Source organism: Aphelocoma coerulescens, chromosome 1, assembly GCF_041296385.1.
Source record: "Aphelocoma coerulescens isolate FSJ_1873_10779 chromosome 1, UR_Acoe_1.0, whole genome shotgun sequence".
Lineage (NCBI taxonomy): Eukaryota > Metazoa > Chordata > Aves > Passeriformes > Corvidae > Aphelocoma > Aphelocoma coerulescens.
Window position 1 is genome coordinate 72,836,558 of NC_091013.1, and position 17,660 is coordinate 72,854,217.

The window sequence follows — 17,660 nt, forward strand, 5'->3', positions numbered from 1 at the left end:
GGGACGCGGGCGGTGGCAGCGGCTGCGGGGGGCGGGCTGCGGGGGAGGCCGGGCGGGGGCGCGGGGCGGCGTCCGTGGCGCGGGGCGGGAGCGCTGCCGTGGGTGGCGGGCGGGAGCGGAGCGGAGCGGAGTTAATCGGCTTTGGGAGACTCAACCTGGATGCGGGCGCCGAGGGGGCTGGGCTGGGCGGGCGGCGAAGCGGGGTCCCGACTGCGGACGGGGCTGGAGCGCGGGGTGACCAAGCACAGCCTTCCCCAAAGTGTGCCGAAAGCGGGGGCAGCGCTCGAGGGCATCGCCTCCAGCTCGGGGCTGCTTATTGCGGGCGTGTGGTGGTTACGGTCGGGTTTCTGGAAGCGCCCTCCTTCTCCCGACACACTCCGTAGCGTCCCTGCTCTCCCTCCGAGTGCAGCGCCTCTGAGCTGGGGCTGGAATCGCGCATCAGCGGGCCGGTGCTCCCCGGTTACCCCGACAAGTGCGGGCATCCCATCCCGCCCGATGGGCTCGGCCAGGCGCGCTCCTTGTCATCTGACTGGTGTGCATCGATCCCGGTCCCGATAGGAGGCTTCTCCCTGTGACTGCTTTCTCATTACTCTCCCTCGTGATGAATTAGAGCCAAAAGCAGAAGCACAGATGTGATAAGGCTCTCTTGGGTTGTTTTAAAGAGGGATGGGCGACTCAGTAGATTCGCTGATGGAGGAGTGATGAATTTAAGGAAGGAAATATCCCTTAGTCAGTAGAAGTTACTAGTTGTCATGCAAGAGATGTGCTGGTGGTTCATAGCAGAAGGTCTTGCATTTGTGCTCTCTTGTACCTATTCCGTGGCCGTGTGAAAGTTCTTGTTACCAAATCCGTTTCCACGGGGGAAGCAAAGAGATTATTAAGGGGAAGAACGCACTCTGTCATCTACTCTGTTAATTTGCTGAGTTGCTATTATATTATGTCTCATAACATCAAACAGTGGGAAGTGCTTGCATTTCATATTATTGGAAACTGATTTATGGTTTTCATGAATCTTGCTGCAAAGAGGCTTTAATGTCTCAAACAGATATTTCAGAGGTGGCCCATGAGAATTTTGAGTGAATGTCTGGAAGCCCATAGGATGGGATTGCTTAGGTGATGTTTAGTCACTGGAATAATGTTTTTTGTGACATGGGAGATGACATCTTTCAGTTTGGAATTAGAAGAGTCTGATTAAAATTCTTGATAAATTCTTGAATTTATCAGCTGTATACTGACATCTTTATGTGGCCAGATTTGTAGGACATATACCATGTACTTCAGGAGTTTCCATTCTCTGGAGGCAGGTTGTTGAGGAATCAGTGTGACTGATCCCTGAGCTGGGGTGATCTCCTTTTCTTGCAATTCTAGCTGACATCTTTTCACCCAGAGTTGGCCGCTGGCCTTTGTGTCAGCATAAATTCAGTGCCGGCCTCTTGATTTGGGTCAAGTGTGACACCTCACTGCTCTGCTTCTGGACTGCATACAAACTGTAGGTCTGGACTGGCCAAGCAGATAGTTTAAGATTATTCTGTGTGTATGTTTATTAGAAATGATGTTATGTCACTGAGATTTAGGTCAATCCCAAACCAAATTTTTCGACTAAAAATCTTATTACTAACTAAAGTATCTGTATCCATAAAGCTGAAATTCTGATGGCCGTTAGATATTATCTGTCCAATCATTGTCATGTGTGCTGAGGTGGATAAACTCCAGGCATAAGATTTTTGCTGGGCCTTTCTGATCCATGAGCTTTAATAGTATTGTGATATGGGACACCCAGCATAGGATACCAGCTGTAAAAACTTTTCGGCAGTTAATATAAGATGGTGCTTAAAAGTATATCCGTAAAGATAGTGTGAGGGAGCACTTGGTAGTTACTGTGGAGCTGTTCAGAACAGTGTGGTTGTGGTGAGGCAGATCTTTTTAATTTTGACAAGAGTCAAATACTTATGTTTAAGCATATGTTTTACAAAATTGAGAAGGATTATAATTGCTGAGTAATACTGGTTTTTTTTTCGGCAATGCTTCTTCGTGTCAACACACTTTGATAAAGCGCCAGACAACTACCTAAGAATTCTCACAAGTTTTTCTTGCCTTTTCCTATGCCTCTTACAAGAACTCTCAGACTGTTACTTCTCTTCTTATGATTACTTAGTACAAAACCAGTAACAGGCAATTTTTTTCAAGAGACAGTTTGTGCCTACACAAACCTAGCATGCATGTACACTTATAATCTCTAAGAGCAGTCTAGAACTATTTTGAAAAAGCTCTTCCATTGCAATTCTGCATTTCATGACTTTTTTTTTTTAAATCTGAATTCAAGTTTTGCTTCTGCTGACTCATTTATATTTTATGCATCTTACCCTCGTTGTTCAAACCCTGAATATTATAAAGCAGTTTTGCAGTACTGGCATGTTGTGTGGGTACAGTGAAGAGTGATAACCAGTATGTTTAGTTTACCTGTAGTACCTTTTGGGGATGGTCTTCCAAGAGGACATCCCATCTGTGTTGATTGGTTCCTTTGTGTATGCTCCATTAGTTCATTATCTACACCCCAGTGTTCATACCAATGTTAACAGAGCTCTCTCTGTAGTAATGTTTCCTAGTGTTGTGTTGCCTTTCAACTTCCTTAAAATTCTTTGCTCTGTATCACCATTCCCATGCTTCCTTGTGCTGCACTAAGTCTTAATGGCAAGGCTGGAGATTGTGGAAAAGCACTGGAAATACCTTTGCCCTTGAGTGGTTTAGCCACTGTTCCTGTTGCAAAATGCATGAGGTTAAAATTGTGTGGTCTTTTTTTTTAAATTATTTTTAATGTCTTTGCAGTAAAAGTAGAACTTGGTCTTTTACCCTCATCCATGAGTAAAACTGCAATCAGAGTCTTACCTGACTGAACTGTTTGGGGTTTTTATGCATGGCTGAGGAGGGATAAAGTAACCCAGGCTAACTGCAAGGAAGATGTGCCCCATGCTATACTCACAGATTGCATCTAGTACTTCTGACTTCTGCTTCTGTTGTCTAGAGTCCAGGAAACTCTTGCCAGCAGTTGAAAGGTATCAAGTCTTTGAGTAGCTGAAGCAAAGAGAAGATAGAAATTACATTTGTAGCTTAAAAGCTATGAAAAGCCTCAAAGATGTCAGCCTCAGACACAGACAAGGAAGTTGTAATGGTAGTAGTACTTGTTTTCAGTGTTTCTTGTAGAAAGTGGTTGATGATGTTGGCACAACCTGGAAAAGTGTGATGATATTTTAAAACTATGCTAATCTAGGAGTTGTAGCATTAGACATCAAAATCTTCATGTTCTGGGTATTTGTCTATGTATTCCCTTCTCTGCCTGGCAGCTCAGCATCTTGCATCCAGAGTCTGTCACTGAACATCTTCAGTGATGGTTTCAGCCCCTCAACACTGACATCAAATAGATAGTTTGTGGTTAGATGTTGACTGTGTGATGTAACAGTGTGTTCTGCATGAGGACCTCTGCTTATCTTACAATCCAAATTTTTGTTTTGTTTTTGAAAGGATTAAGACGTGGAGTCACGCTGAATGGCTGGCTCTTGTCCTTTTCCTGCCTGCCTCCTCTTGAAGGGCAGTTATGTTATGAGTACCCTTTTGCCCATTTCAGTCACATTTCAGAAGGGTGGTGAAGATGTTTCAGAGGTACTGGAGTTCAAACAATGTGTGGAAAAGGCGTCCTAACAGAGGAAACAGACCCTGGAAGTGCCCAGCTAAGGGAAGGTTGCAGTGCACCTACCTTAAGTGTCACAGCAGAGAGGCTCTATAAAAACTCTTAATTGCAGGAAAAATTTGTAGCTAACTGTGGGAGAGGTGTGCATTTATGGGCTTTCTTACTGCTTCAGGAATTGTTTGTTTACAATAGGATTTTCAAACCTGATTGTGAAATCTGCACTTCATGTAAATTGATGTTTGCCAGAGTCTACAGCCAGCCAGAAATGGCTGTGAGGTACTCACTCCTGTTTCTTCTAATTGCACTGTCTCCTCTGAGGCATGAATTGTAATACTTAAACATTAATTGATGATCACGTTAACAGATTCCACAGGAAGGTATACAGAGGACCCGTGCTGGAAGAAGGGAGAATTGAGTAACAGCAAGGAAAGAAAAGTTATGGGAAAACCACTTCAAAATGAGGAGGTGACAGAAAAATCCAGCAGAGAAGGACAGGACTAAAGTAACACAGAGGAAACAGTGGTGTTGTGGCATTCCTTCATCCAGCTGTCTGCCTTGCTCATGTAGCACGGTTGGCAAGAAGGAACATGTGCTGCTGCCGCTCATCTCAGCCACTGCATTTCACTCTGGCACCATGACCAGTGCCATGCTCCGTGGACCAGAGTGCTCAGGGACATGTTCTGTTGTGATGGCTCTGTTGCAAGCACAGGAAATTTTGGAGAAGTATTTGTTAGGCAGCTGGGGTAAGAGTTTACACCACAGTGGGGAGGTTCACTTGTCTGTTGGAGTTCTTATCAGGAGACTATTTCATGATAAACATTACACTAAGATTCAAGCATGGTTGTGACATCTATCATCATCATTTTTGTAGCTGTAATATGCTATAATATGGTAATAAAAGATGAGTGTTTATATTTGGTCTTTAAACTGCTGGGTTTGTGACACTTTTTAGTACACTAATTAATTTAGACAATTTTGTTTTCAATTTTCATCAACGTAGGAATTTGACTCTAATATAAAACAATTGTCAAATATGAAACACAAAAAGTTCTTGAAGTTATTGTAAAGCAGTATTTATACCAGCACAGGGAATTATTTAGTTGGCGTATTATTTAGGTGGATAATTTTGTTTATGTAAGTGTTCCATTTTCTTTTTACGTGTACATGTGTATATTCATCTTGCAAGTTCTAAGCACAAAGAAACAATGAAATACGAATTTGGACTCTAGTCTTGGCAGCAGAATTTTTAGCTGTGTCAGTGTGAACAACTGATCCCGTTACTAGACAGCACTGGAATATTTAGATCAGTCAGTTATGTAGTCTTTGTATTTACCTTTTACACTCCTGAAGCAACTCAGTTGCATTAAAACTTATAGGAATGATTCTGTAAAAATGTAGCAAAAGGGGCTTTTCTCTTCAAATTTCTTGAGGGAAAGAGGTGTATAAAAGCCGTGTGGAAGGGGTAACTTTTGTTTTTGTAGCTTAGGAAGATTGCCAAAATTAAATGCTTTTAACAAATTATTTATTTCAGTAAGGTGTACCTGATCTTTCAGCTGAGGGGAAAAAAAAAATCTAGATCTTCTTTGTAGCGTAAAACCAGAAGGTTGTATTAACATAAGTAGACCAGAATAGGAACACATTTTTACCACCTCTTATAAACTTAAATTCTTTTTATGATTCCATGAACATGGGAAGTTATAAAAGCAATATATTTGTTTTCTGAAACTGGAATTACGTAGGTTAATAAAAGCATGTGAAACACATCACAGGATGCAGTTTAGCAAAAACAACGATTGAGCAAATGTGTTTTCCCCACTCACCCTGCATTTTAGGTAGTATTTTTTCTGAAATTTTAACTTGTCTTTGACTTCGGTATTCAAAAGGATATGCCATCATACACTTGTCATACACAAGGAAGTGTGATTATATGTAGTTGTGAAGGAAAATACATTGTGAATGTTCAGTGGGGCTCAAAAAGATTGGTTTGGTAGACATACCAAATACAAAGAGAAATTAATTTTGTGATTTGGTATAATTTTCCTTACGCAGGCAGAGGTGTTTTTACTTCATACTCAAAAAATCTTTTGTTTTAGCTGCACATGATATAAATATATATGTCTTAGACTGATTAATTAGTAAAATAACACTATTTGGAAGTATTTAAAAAGTATTAACTGAAACTACCGAAATATTTCATGTATTAATAATGTGTGTTCATTTGTAAAGAAATGAACAAAAAGGATTATTGAATTACACTCATATTTCGATGCTGCTTCCTGGCTGGAAACAGTATCAAAAGAATTGCATTTCAGTCTTGGTTGCAATTGAAGCAACAAATATAAACTGATTTAATATAGCTGTTTTCTTTGCTCTTAATCCTGATTCCTATGAATACATGGAAAAGTACGAATTCACGTACTCTGATAAAACACAACTGGAAGAGCAGAATTCTGCATTTCTTCGTTAAGAGAGGATTCCTTCAGTCACAGTGCATTAATTAGTGCATTAGGCTGTGAAATTCTGTATATCTTCACTAGTGGCACAGACAAGGATAGCGAAAAAAAAAGTGAAAGCACTAGTGAGTGCTTCTATACTGAGATTTGTTTTTGCAAATTATAAATAATTCCATTAATTTTACACTTGTTCAGGAACATTGTTCTTCCTGATTACTGAATTTCCCTTTTACTTGTAATGCCTTTTGGTCACTAGGAAAGGTGATAGTTCTGTGTTGTGTGGTGGTATTGTTAATTTACCTATAGCTAAGGTCATGTTTTAGAGATTTGGCTTATATATACACCTGTGCAACGTGGTTTAGTTGTATGAACCACCTTTAATCAGTGTTGTTCCTTTTCTTGAGCGAGGTGGAGGGCATTGTAGGGAACGATCTAGCATAGTGCATGTGTGAAGGGAGAAATGGATCTTCAGGATGTTGGTGACAAATGTAAGTTTTGAGACAAGAAATTTGTTTTAAAGGTGAAATTTTGATTTTACTCAGGAAGTTTACAACTTAATCAAACTAGAGGGTAAAGCTGTTAAACTACTGCAAAGATAACCCACAAAGCAATCAACTGATACTCTAAAAGGGATAGATCAAAGCCCCTCTCCCGTGCCAATAAAAAGTGTAAGCATCCAAGCATGTTAGGCTGGTTATGAATCAAGCCTTTGTAAGGGAAATTCTGCCTGCTAGGTTGGATGGTAATGACAAGGTAGGACACTTTAAAACTGCAATTGTTTGCCTGCTTGCTGACATGTTTTTAGACAGTATTTTTAATATAGGATGGCATACCAAGTTACCATGCTTTGGTTTGCACTTTGGGAGCACTCTTAGAGTGCACAAATTAGATGGCTTTTGAAGGAAACTACATCAGACAACACAGTTCAGCTGCAGCTGGTGTTCAGTCACAAAACCAGCCTACAACTAATCTGGCAAGAATGCTGTGAAACCCAAAGTGTGTGTGTCAGATCCTAAGCACCAACTGATTTGTTTCACAGATTGGCTCCAGTTATCCTATCCATGTGTCAGCTGTTAGTGTGTCTCAGGAGGACTAGTTCAACATGTAACACCACAGCAGTGTGGCCTCTGAGGCTGTGAGGAAAGGCAATAATAAAAACGGAAATGGCATTTAATAATATTATTGTTTCAGCACGTGAAAAACTAAACAAACAAAAAAACCCATCTGCGTTTGTCTGTGCTTTGTTTTTTCTGCCCTTTTCCATTGAAATGGATGGCATCAGTTTTTTTAGTTTATTTTAGTAATTTGGGAGGATGTGTATTTATAAAATGTGAAAATCGGGAAAATACAACTGTACTCAATTCAAAGATAATACACTTTCCTATTCCACTGTGTTTCCTGGGCTTTGATTCCACTAAACTGAAATAAACCCCTCATCTGGCTAATGTTAAATGTGTTGATTTGTAGAAAGCTCAAGCTCTTTTAAAAATAAAAGTTGAGAAACTTAATTAAGGGGCTTCCGTGGCAAACACAGATTCTTATCCCTTCATTAAGAAATTAGCATTTACGGTGATATTTATAAATCCAGTAGTATAGCTTTTTTCTTTAACTTGATGGGGGATATAAGCAATAAATGTTCAACTGATTTGAACATGATTAAATAAAGGTTACATAACATATCATTTTGAAGGGTGAAATCTGCAATAGTTCAGTTTTACACCTAACTTTCATTAGGTTTGTGAAGATTTTTTGTATAATCATTGATGGTTTAATGTTGTTTCCAAGATAATTTTCAGTAACAGATAAAAAGCAAATCTTGATTTCATGTTATGTTCTTGTAAACACACCTTAGTTGCTGAACTTTCCACTTTGTAAAGGTGTATTTCATCAGCTATGAGAAATTCGTGTTTTCTGTGCCTGTACTATGATTATCTCTTTGCTGGAAAGGGGTTAATGTAAGGCACTGCTAGGTTGTGTAGCTGTATAGCTTTTACAGTGATACAGTGCAAAAAGTGGTAAATCCCAGTACTACTGCAATATTATTAGCTTTTTGGACTTCTGCTGTGCCTCTGTTCCTTCTCATTTCTGGGTAAGACCTTGTGTGCTTCCCCTCAGAAGGACAAGGGAAATTGGAGGTGGAGGTACTGACCAGACTTACTGATGTTCCCTTCTGTCCCCTATATAATACCAAAGCCAGGTTGCAGTGTGGGGACTGAACACCTGTTGTATGTGTTATTAAGTGAGCACCCCAAAGAAGAGGGGTTTATTTGGGGATTTTCCCTGGCGATCCCATTTAAGTGTCAGAGGAATAAATTATCTACTCCACAGCATACAGCACAGCCTGAAATTTCCTGAGTCTAGTTCCCAAGTCCAGTAAGTCTGACTTGGCCGATGTAAAGAGAGACACTCCCACTTCTGCCTTGAACCTCTGCTGTCCTCATGTCCAAGAGGTGATACAGCACCGTAATAGTTGGTGGTGCTGCAGTGCTTCCCCTCCTGCATCTGTATTTGCATAATGGAAGAGTCAGCTGGGACTGATAACATGTACTGTAATCATGGCTGGGAAACATTTTGAAGCAAGGGATAGTTAGGTTTTAAAATAGCTTTTATGGGTCAGTTGTGAGCATGCATTTTAGTGTAGTCTTCCTGTGTTTCTGCTTTTGCAACCAGTACACTGTGCACAGTATAAATGATCACTTTGGAGGGAATGATAGATCCTGTATGGCAGACAAAAAGAGAGCTGTAAAGGGAAGTCTGAGTAGCTCAAGGGTTTTATATTGGTGTAAAACATCCCTGCTGGTTTGTACTAACATTCATAAACAACTGCATTCAAACATAGATGATGCAGTGCTTTGAAATCATGTGAAAATCTGAGCCTTGAATGAAGCACCTTTGAATAATTGGAAAACCATGACAATCTTGTAGTATCTCAGCATGTCTTTCTTATTGCCAAGTTGGATCTTTATTGTGCTAGAAAACTAAATACAGTGTTCAGGTCTGTACAAACAGAAGCATCAATGTTTGTATCATAATATTTTCCTTTCAGATATAGAATAAAGCAGCTACTCCACCCTAGCTTCGAAAAGAGAAGGAATTTCCTTAAGCCTGCTCTTGAATTTATTTTTAAAGAAGTAGAGATTTTAACAATAGCATAAAAGGCCACCACAGTTCCTTCTTTTTCCTGGTTTATTTGTAATACTCACCTTGCCAGAGCTTGTGGGTGCATTTAAATAAGGCTGCAAAACTAAATATTCAGAGTCACAGAGTGCTTTAATCTTAAATGAGGGTTTATACCCCTTTTCCTCACCACTATAATCTCCATTTGAGAACAGCTTCTAAGTAATAAGCCCTGCAGCTAAATCCCCAGTAACGGAGAGGCTTTATCAAACTGGGTAATTGGAGGAGATGTGACTGGTGAAAGCAGCTGGGGCTGTGCTGTGAATGGAGAAGAGCTGTAGTGTCTCAAGTTTTGCTATCTTTTGCCCTGTTCTAGTTAAAGTTAGTACCTCCTAATGGGCCTTTGAGCATGTGCTTCCAGTTTCAGAACTGCTGAGGTAGTTTCTGTAAAGTTCTGCCGTACCAGGGTCATACCATGGCAGATGCCACGTCATATACATTTTGATACAGTTCTAGTTTTCATTCTGTTCCACTTCTTCCTGTCTGTAGTTAATCTGTGCAATTCTGTGTGCTGTTTTTAGTGCACTCTGTGATTTTAATTTAATTGTTGTGATAGCCTATGTAATGGCTATTTGCTATATCTTTGGTGTAAAGAAAGAACTTGTTGGGAGGGAGTTGCGCTTGGTTTTAAGGTTCTTTGCTGTATATTATGTGCTATTTTAGCTGCAGTTAGACTTGCTGGAATATTCATGCTCATGTATTAGTCCCATAGGAGAGAGAGAGAGATAGATAGATAGATATCAGTTTTGTTGTGTGCAAAAAGTTGCATGTGTTTCCATTTCTCTAAAAGCAATCAGTGTAAGAGCTCACAGAAAGCGGGTTTTTTTTTGTTCTCTGAATTTTCTAGCACAGAGGTTTTTCTGTCTCTAAATAAAAAAGAAAACAACACTTTCCTTTGAAACCCAGTGTTTACTGCTCCAGTTCAGTCAACACCCACAGAATAACCAAAGTTACCTGCTCTGGCTTCTTTTTGAGGATCAGACCCAACAGATTTTTTGGGCAAAGGATGCAGCTTTTGTAAGGCACACCGTCAGTAGCTGTACTGCATTGTCTTTTAGTTTTACAAAGTTCAAGGTGTTTAGCAAAGCACTTTGTACGGCTTGTGTTTTCAGTGTAAGTGGAACAGACCTATGAACAATCTGCATCTCTTAACTTCTTCTGAAGTGTGCTTTACAGAATGCAAGTTAGACTTGTTGGAAGGGGCTTGCCAGTGGGCCTTGTATGACCTGCTTTGCATCCTGCATTAGTGCAAGTGCTATTAAAGTAAATCGACTCTGAAAATAATAAGTACAGAACATCAAAACAGTGTAATTGCATGAAAATATGTGAAAATTATATAACTTTGAGATGTTTTTGGACAGAACATATTTGGAAACATCTCTAAGGTAATTTTTAGTTGTAATCAGTGTGTTTTGCAGGGTTTTTTTGTGGATGGTTGGTTGGTTTTGATCATCTATCCTTGCCAAAAATTTCTTTTTCCTCAGCAGCTTAAATTCACTGTTGCCACACTAATATTTTGCTACTTTTGATTTTCTTCTAGGGCGCCAATGCCTCAGCTTTGGAGAAAGAGATTGGTCCGGAACAATTTCCAGTCAATGAGCACTATTTTGGTTTGGTTAATGTGAGTTTCAGACCGTAACTTACTGCTTTGAAAGGACAGGGAATGGGTTTGTTAAATAACAAGACTGTGATGATGAGTGAATACTTAAAAATATGAAAGGTATAGTCACTGGATATTCATACTATTGAAATTTGTTTCAGTACTTAGGGTATTCGTTGAAATATGCTGCTGAATTGTTGAGATGGGCTTTCTATTGAATACTTTTTCATTTTATTAGTTGTAGGGTAACTTCTACATAATTTTCATGTTATTAAAATGTCTAAATCTTAAGAAGGCTATTTAAAATATGTAGCTTGTTGTTCATAATATGCCAATGAAGTAAAATAAATACATAAAAAGAAAAAAAATCTTGTGAAAGACCATTGATGATCTGAAGTATTTATGTCTGCTATTTGTATTAAGATTAAAAAAAAAAATACAGCCCAAAGGAGAAAGCAGTGGTGGGAAAAAAAAACTAGATTGTTTAAATCAATAATTGGTTTTAAGAAATGACATAAACTTTAATTTCTGGTATTACTGATGAAAAGCATATTTTGTTAAAAATTGCATTGTACTGATATGAAATATTAAATTATTCCCTTTATTGGGGCTTCAGAAACTACATAGTTTGAGCAAGCTGGTCTAACAAGAGCTATTGTCTGGCTTTTCTTAATGAAACTGATTATTTAAACGTTGTCCTGGTGCTGGAACGTGTCTCTACCTCCAGGTGCTTAGCACTGACCTGGTTCAAGAGTCTCCAATCCAAACATGCACTGTGGAGTCTGTAAACACTGATAAGCTGACTTCCATGCATCTCAAAACACCACCACTTAAATTTAAGTGATTTCTTTTCCTTTCTCATGAAAGCTGAAACACCCTCCAAATGCTGCCTTATCGGAGGAGGAAATTCAGGAGTTTCACTGTTCATACCTGTCAGTTCTGCAGCTGAGCTTAGGCTTTCCTTTTTTCCAATAACAGGTTTTTGCAAATCTCTTACTCTGTTGACAGATAAACTGTTTTCCCAATTTCTTGTCCAAGTCCAGAGAGGATTTAAGACTTAACAGTGAAATTGTATTGCACACCTAAGCTTGAAGTTTTTTTACATAGCTTGTACCCTTAAGAGGAGGTTCAATAAAGGACAGTCCTCCTAATATGTAATGAATATCAACAAGTTCTGGTTTTTTGTACTCAAGAGGGAGTAGAAATTTGAGGGAATATGTGTCATTCAGCCCTCAACCATGCACATGAGAGACAGGCAGCTACAATATATCGGAGTGCTTTTAACTTTCTGTCTACTACAGGAATTTTGCTTACTTTAGCTTCAAACAATAAAATTTTATGGACTCAAATTTTCTGGATTGTAACAAATAATAAAATGGGATCTATTATATTTATAGCACACTGGTGCTGGTTTTCAGGTACAGTGGTTAGCTAAGGAAATTCAGTGATGGTGATGCCTGAATGGTTTTAGATATGTTCTGCAGGTTGTGTTTACTAACACAGCACATATACACCATGAATGTGTAATAAGCCTACAGCATGTAAATCTGCCAGGAAAAGTGAAAGTAACAAATTGTGGCCAATGACTGGAAAGAATGACAGAGATAATGATAATGAAAAGAAATACTAGATAATTAGATAATAAATTAGTACGATTAGATTGAGAAGCAATAGAAATCACAATTTTTGCCTTCACTGATTTCTCTAATTTTTGGTAGCAATTACAAGAAGTGAATCTCCTAGACGTTCATTAACATTTACTGCTAAATTTTTCTAATTTGTTCATTGATTTTGTTTGTCCTAGCTTTGTCCAGAGTAATAGAAAAAAGTGAAATGATGTGTAAGTCAGTAGCTTTCTTCTAACTGTGTGATAGCTAGCCATTTGAGGTGTCTGGAATACAGAAAGGCATTTCAGATAAAGATGGCAATCCTGAAACAGAGCTCTGTCAGTTTATCCAGAGGCAGCATAAAAGAAGAGGAGGCAGAAGCACTGTCTTACCTCTTTTCCAGCTTTGTGCTAGAATCTAGGGATTGTTCAGAGGATGTGCTGAAAAAAACAGTTTGAGAGGTAAAAGAAGGCCTAAGAAAGGGCAATTATGGGAAACATATGGATGACCAGATGGTTGATGGGAATGGAAAATTCATCTTACACTTGAAGGGGCAATACCATTCACTAAATCAGCAGGAAATATGTGAGATATGTGGTAAAATGAAAGTGTTAGCAGTGTGATGTCCCATGCATATGGACAACCAGGAACATCAAGTCTGCTTATCATTCTTCTTACCCTCTTCAGTGCAGTAATGCAAACTAGTCAAATCTATATGCTTCACAAATTAAATCAGTCATTTTATCCAGTGGGCATGAAATAAGATATTTTATCTCAAAGAGCTGCTCTGGGAACTCTTTAGCAGTTTACCAGACTTGTAGAGCAGAAGGTTTGGTTATTCAGTCCCTTGCAGTGGATCTGTGTGTTTTGCAGAAATCCTATGCTAATGGAGTGGCCCATTGCAACAAGGAGAAGTTGTTAGAGCTGCCAGTACATCAGAGCTGGGAGGAACCCTAGAGCTGCACAAAGACAGTGTTTCAAACAGATCTAAGTTCTTGTAAATCCCTTTGTTGAATGGGGTTCAACAACCACATTTCTTCCCAGCTGTATGGGCATCAGAAGAGTAAACTATAAGTGTTCATGGATGTGCAGTGGTTTTGTTGCAGTGTCTTTGTTTTCCCCACTGTCTCATTCTTCTTATTTCCATATAGGTTTAGGTGCTGTAACTTTGATTTCAGAATTTAAAAGAAAAAAAAAGGGGGGCGGGGCGGTGTAAAATGTAGAGAATGCAGTATTTTTGTGAAAGGAAACAGTCTGATTTCTCAGAATTTAGTACAGAAGAACAGTATGAAATGATAATAGGAGAAAATGTGGATTTTTTTACATCTCTTAGAAGTACACAGTGTAAGATGGTCTTTCTTATATTTTTTACTGCTGTTCTGAGGCTGGCTGGCCAAGCATGAAGTTACACAGTGCAGGGCTTGCACTCCCAAGTGTTGTGGCTCTGAGGCAGTGCTGGCTGGAGTGGAGAGGAGGATGTAGCAGAGCCCAGTGCTGGAGACCCAGGATTAGAAAGCAGAGTATAGGTGTCAAGTGGGTGGTGGGAGGATGGGGAGACTGCAGCAAGGTGTTGGGTGTTTCTCTGTAGTGGAGTCAGTGATGGGAACTAAAGTAATAATGGTGGTAAGATCAGAATTTATTCATTTATCAAACTGAGTATTTGCATCATTGAGAAGCTTCCCAGCCTTTTCCCCCATGTTGTTTAGTACAGGTGCCATTTTATTTTTTTTAATGATTGGAAGCATTTATTTTAAAGATATTTTGAGTTTTGAAGTGATAAAGACTGATGCTTTAGAGATAAAACAAATGTGAACTAATTAAATTTTCTTCAGGAGTTTGCTTTCAAACATTCTTCTATTGCCTGCTGTGTTTCTGAATTTGGTTGGAGAAAGCCTTTTATGAACTTAATCTGGTTGCTTTAATTTCATACTTGCAGGCATGTAGGTTAACATACATTCATATTAAATTAATCTGAATTTTGTTCAGTGTTCTGAGGTCTTCATATTTTGTTTGTCTCTCACTGCATGGTTGCCTTTCTAATTAATTTATTATCAGACTGCTCCTTTTTAAAATTGGAATCTCATGAAATTTCTAATTTGCTTGCTTTTCATCTTTTGACACTTGCTGTAGAAATTTTAGCACTTTTCCAATTTGATTAAACTTTAAGAACTTTCTTAACCTTTTAATGTAGTTCTCTTTTTATGTCAGTTTCTAATTATAAACTCATAAATAGCTTACAATATTAAATGCTTTGTCAGAAGCTACTGTGTGATTTCATCAGCTTCCTTTAAGGTAAAAAGCCCCAGTTTTCCTCTTAAGTTCATTGACTTGTTTGTGGATTTGGACCACAAAGAAGCTAATATAAGCAGTTTCCTCGCCTAAATAAAGAAAAATAATGTATTTTAAACTCATCACTTTTTAATATGGATACCTTAATGACATCTTAATATTTTTTTAAAATATGCTTCTTACTTATTCTTTGAGTGTGTCTTGGTTATTTAGAAAGTAGTTCTTCAAATTTCATTGGTTTAAAATAGAGGAAAGTAATTAATTTTTAAGTTTTGTAATGAAATGGCATTTTTGCAGTGCATCTTGTTTGTCTTAATTGGTAGAGAGCAAAAAGTAGTTACTTCCCTGTTATTCCTAAGATGTGAAGGCTTTTAGCTCTTTTTCTCTATTGAAGGAACCTGCTCTTAAAGTACCTCTAAAGGCTATCTTTGCCACGTAAGTTTCCCCATCACAATAATGAAGTCTCGGAATTTGCTACCTATATGTGCTGCTATCTTTATATAACGTAAATCTGAATGTGATTTCCACATTTTGCAGAATGTGTGTAGTAGGTACATGCTTCCATTTGCAGGTTGCGTGACTGCAGCTGAAAGATTGGATTACTTGCTGACGGCCTTGTAAAGATGTTTCCCACACTTTCAGTGTTGGATAATAGGTTTCACTGGAGGAGGGCAGCATAAAATTAGAATGGCAGCATAAAATTAGAATGGCTTTATCCACTGACAGCTCACAACGCCTTCACAGATGTGATGGGGACGTTTGCAGTGTCAGGGTGAGCTGCAGACAGTGTCAGTGATCTCAGGTGCCTGAAGGAGTCTGGGGAAGGGGGACATCTGGAGTGTCCCACCTGCAGTGTCCTGGTACAAAGTGGGTTACAGATGCTTTGCCTGCTGACTCTGCTTTCTCCTTTCAATCCAGTGGCTTGCCTCCTTCAAAGTGTGCACATCCAAATTGTGTTCTCCTTTCCTTGCAATCTTGATTTCAAGCTACCAACTGCCATAGCTTTGAATCCTAAGCAAGCCATGTCACATTGGCATTCAGGAGTTTCCTTAAATCAATCTTGGAACGAGAACTGAAAATGTGGGAACTGGTTACAGTAGATATTTCTGACTTCAATGGCAGCTATTAAGATTTGGAGAATCTAATTTCTGTAGTGTCTGAGAAGCTTTGTATTTTCAGCTGAATTTCTTCACAGTTCAAGGTCATGCTGTGCCTGTTCTTTGCTATTGTGGCTGATGTGTGGTAGACAGAGATATTTTTACCTGGGCATATTTTGGTAGTTGTGAAATTGGGGGTATTTTTTTGAACATTTTGACCCAAATAGACGTAAAATATTACCAATAAGTTAAATTTTAAGTGAGACAAAATTAAATAGTATTGTTCAAATTTACCTAGGTTTTTCGTGCATTTACCTACTTAGTAATCCTTTGTGTGATATTAATATGTTTTTCTACCTTAAAGTCAGGAAGAAACATCTTGCAGAAAGTTGGCCCCTGCTTATGCACTTTGTTATACTTTGGAATTAGTTTTACCTCTCTACCATAATACAGTGCAAACTAATAGATCTCTCTTTTGTTTTGTAGTTTGGGAATACGTGCTACTGCAATTCGGTTCTCCAGGCACTTTATTTTTGTCGACCCTTTCGAGACAAAGTCTTAGCCTACAAGAGTCAGCCAAGAAAAAAAGAGAATCTCCTTACATGCTTAGCAGATCTCTTCCACAGTATAGCCACCCAGAAGAAAAAAGTTGGAGTAATACCTCCCAAGAAATTTATAACAAGATTACGAAAAGAAAATGGTAACTTTTTTTCTCTTTTTCTTGTGTAATAATTGCAGCAATTATGATTTAATTATGAAGTTGACATAGTGGAATACCTATATATTTGTTACACATAGAAAGTGTTCTTGGTGCTGTAGTATAAACAAGAGGTGGCCCCAGGATAAGGGTGTAACCTTGGAGCAGTTTTGAGAGAGAATCCTTGTGTCTCTCTGTCCCCTCATTTAGAGGTAAAGTGTATTGTCATATTGTCCCTGGCTGCTTATGAAATTTCTTGCTAGTTTTGTTTCTCTGTGAGTTTTATATTTGTAATCAAAATTCACTGTAAGGCCTTTGTTTTAAAAAAATATTTTTTGAATGGGGGAATCAGTCTCCCAAACTGTGTGGAAAGACTTGTCCATAAGAATCTAGCTTAAAACCCGCCACCATTTTAAAATTGATTTAGGATTTATGCAATATGCAATTTGACCTACTTTTTAAAGAATTAATTAATTTTAAAACCACTAAGTAGTTTCGGCAAAATGTTTTTTAAATGTCATTGTTATCCTAAATTTCAAGAGATTTCTAGGGATTTTTCACATTTCTTGTTTCTTATCTGCAGGGCTAGTTGGTCAGAATGTTTTAGTAAATGATTTGATGTTAAAATAGAAATAAAGCCTTGTAATCTACTACTCAGTTTGGATGTATTTTTATAAAACTACAATGTTTTTTTCCTTAAGAAGTAATTACTGTATTTAAATAAACTGTTTGAGGTACCATACTTAACACTGCTGCGATAGACATGTTCACACTGTTGCAATCTTTCCAAGGCTATGAATGGAGACTTAAAAAGCATTTAAATGGTATGATGACTATCTCTGTCGTAAAAACAAGAAATAAAATATTATAATGACATTCCTCGTTTGACATGGCTGTTCCAGCAAATGCACACCATGAGTTGTAATGTTATTGTTAAAAAAAAAGCTCTTGGGTGCTGTACAATCACTTGGCTGTGCAGCGTAGGAAACTTGAATTCCCTTCTTTGGCACTTCTACTCAAGTAAGTGTGCTTGTGTTTGATACAGGTACAGAAAC

General features: G+C 38.4%; 1 protein-coding gene across 2 annotated transcripts in view; it reads left to right on the forward strand.

Annotated features, from left to right (window-relative positions):
* The window catches only part of USP12 (ubiquitin specific peptidase 12), a 33,017-nt gene that overhangs the window by 283 nt on the left and 15,074 nt on the right, over positions 1–17,660 (forward strand). For both annotated transcript variants that reach the window (XM_069013022.1, XM_069013031.1), the window contains exons 2-3: positions 10,856–10,936; positions 16,395–16,608. In XM_069013022.1, the coding sequence (XP_068869123.1) occupies positions 10,856–10,936; positions 16,395–16,608 (295 nt within the window). The remainder of the gene's footprint in view (positions 1–10,855; positions 10,937–16,394; positions 16,609–17,660) is intronic.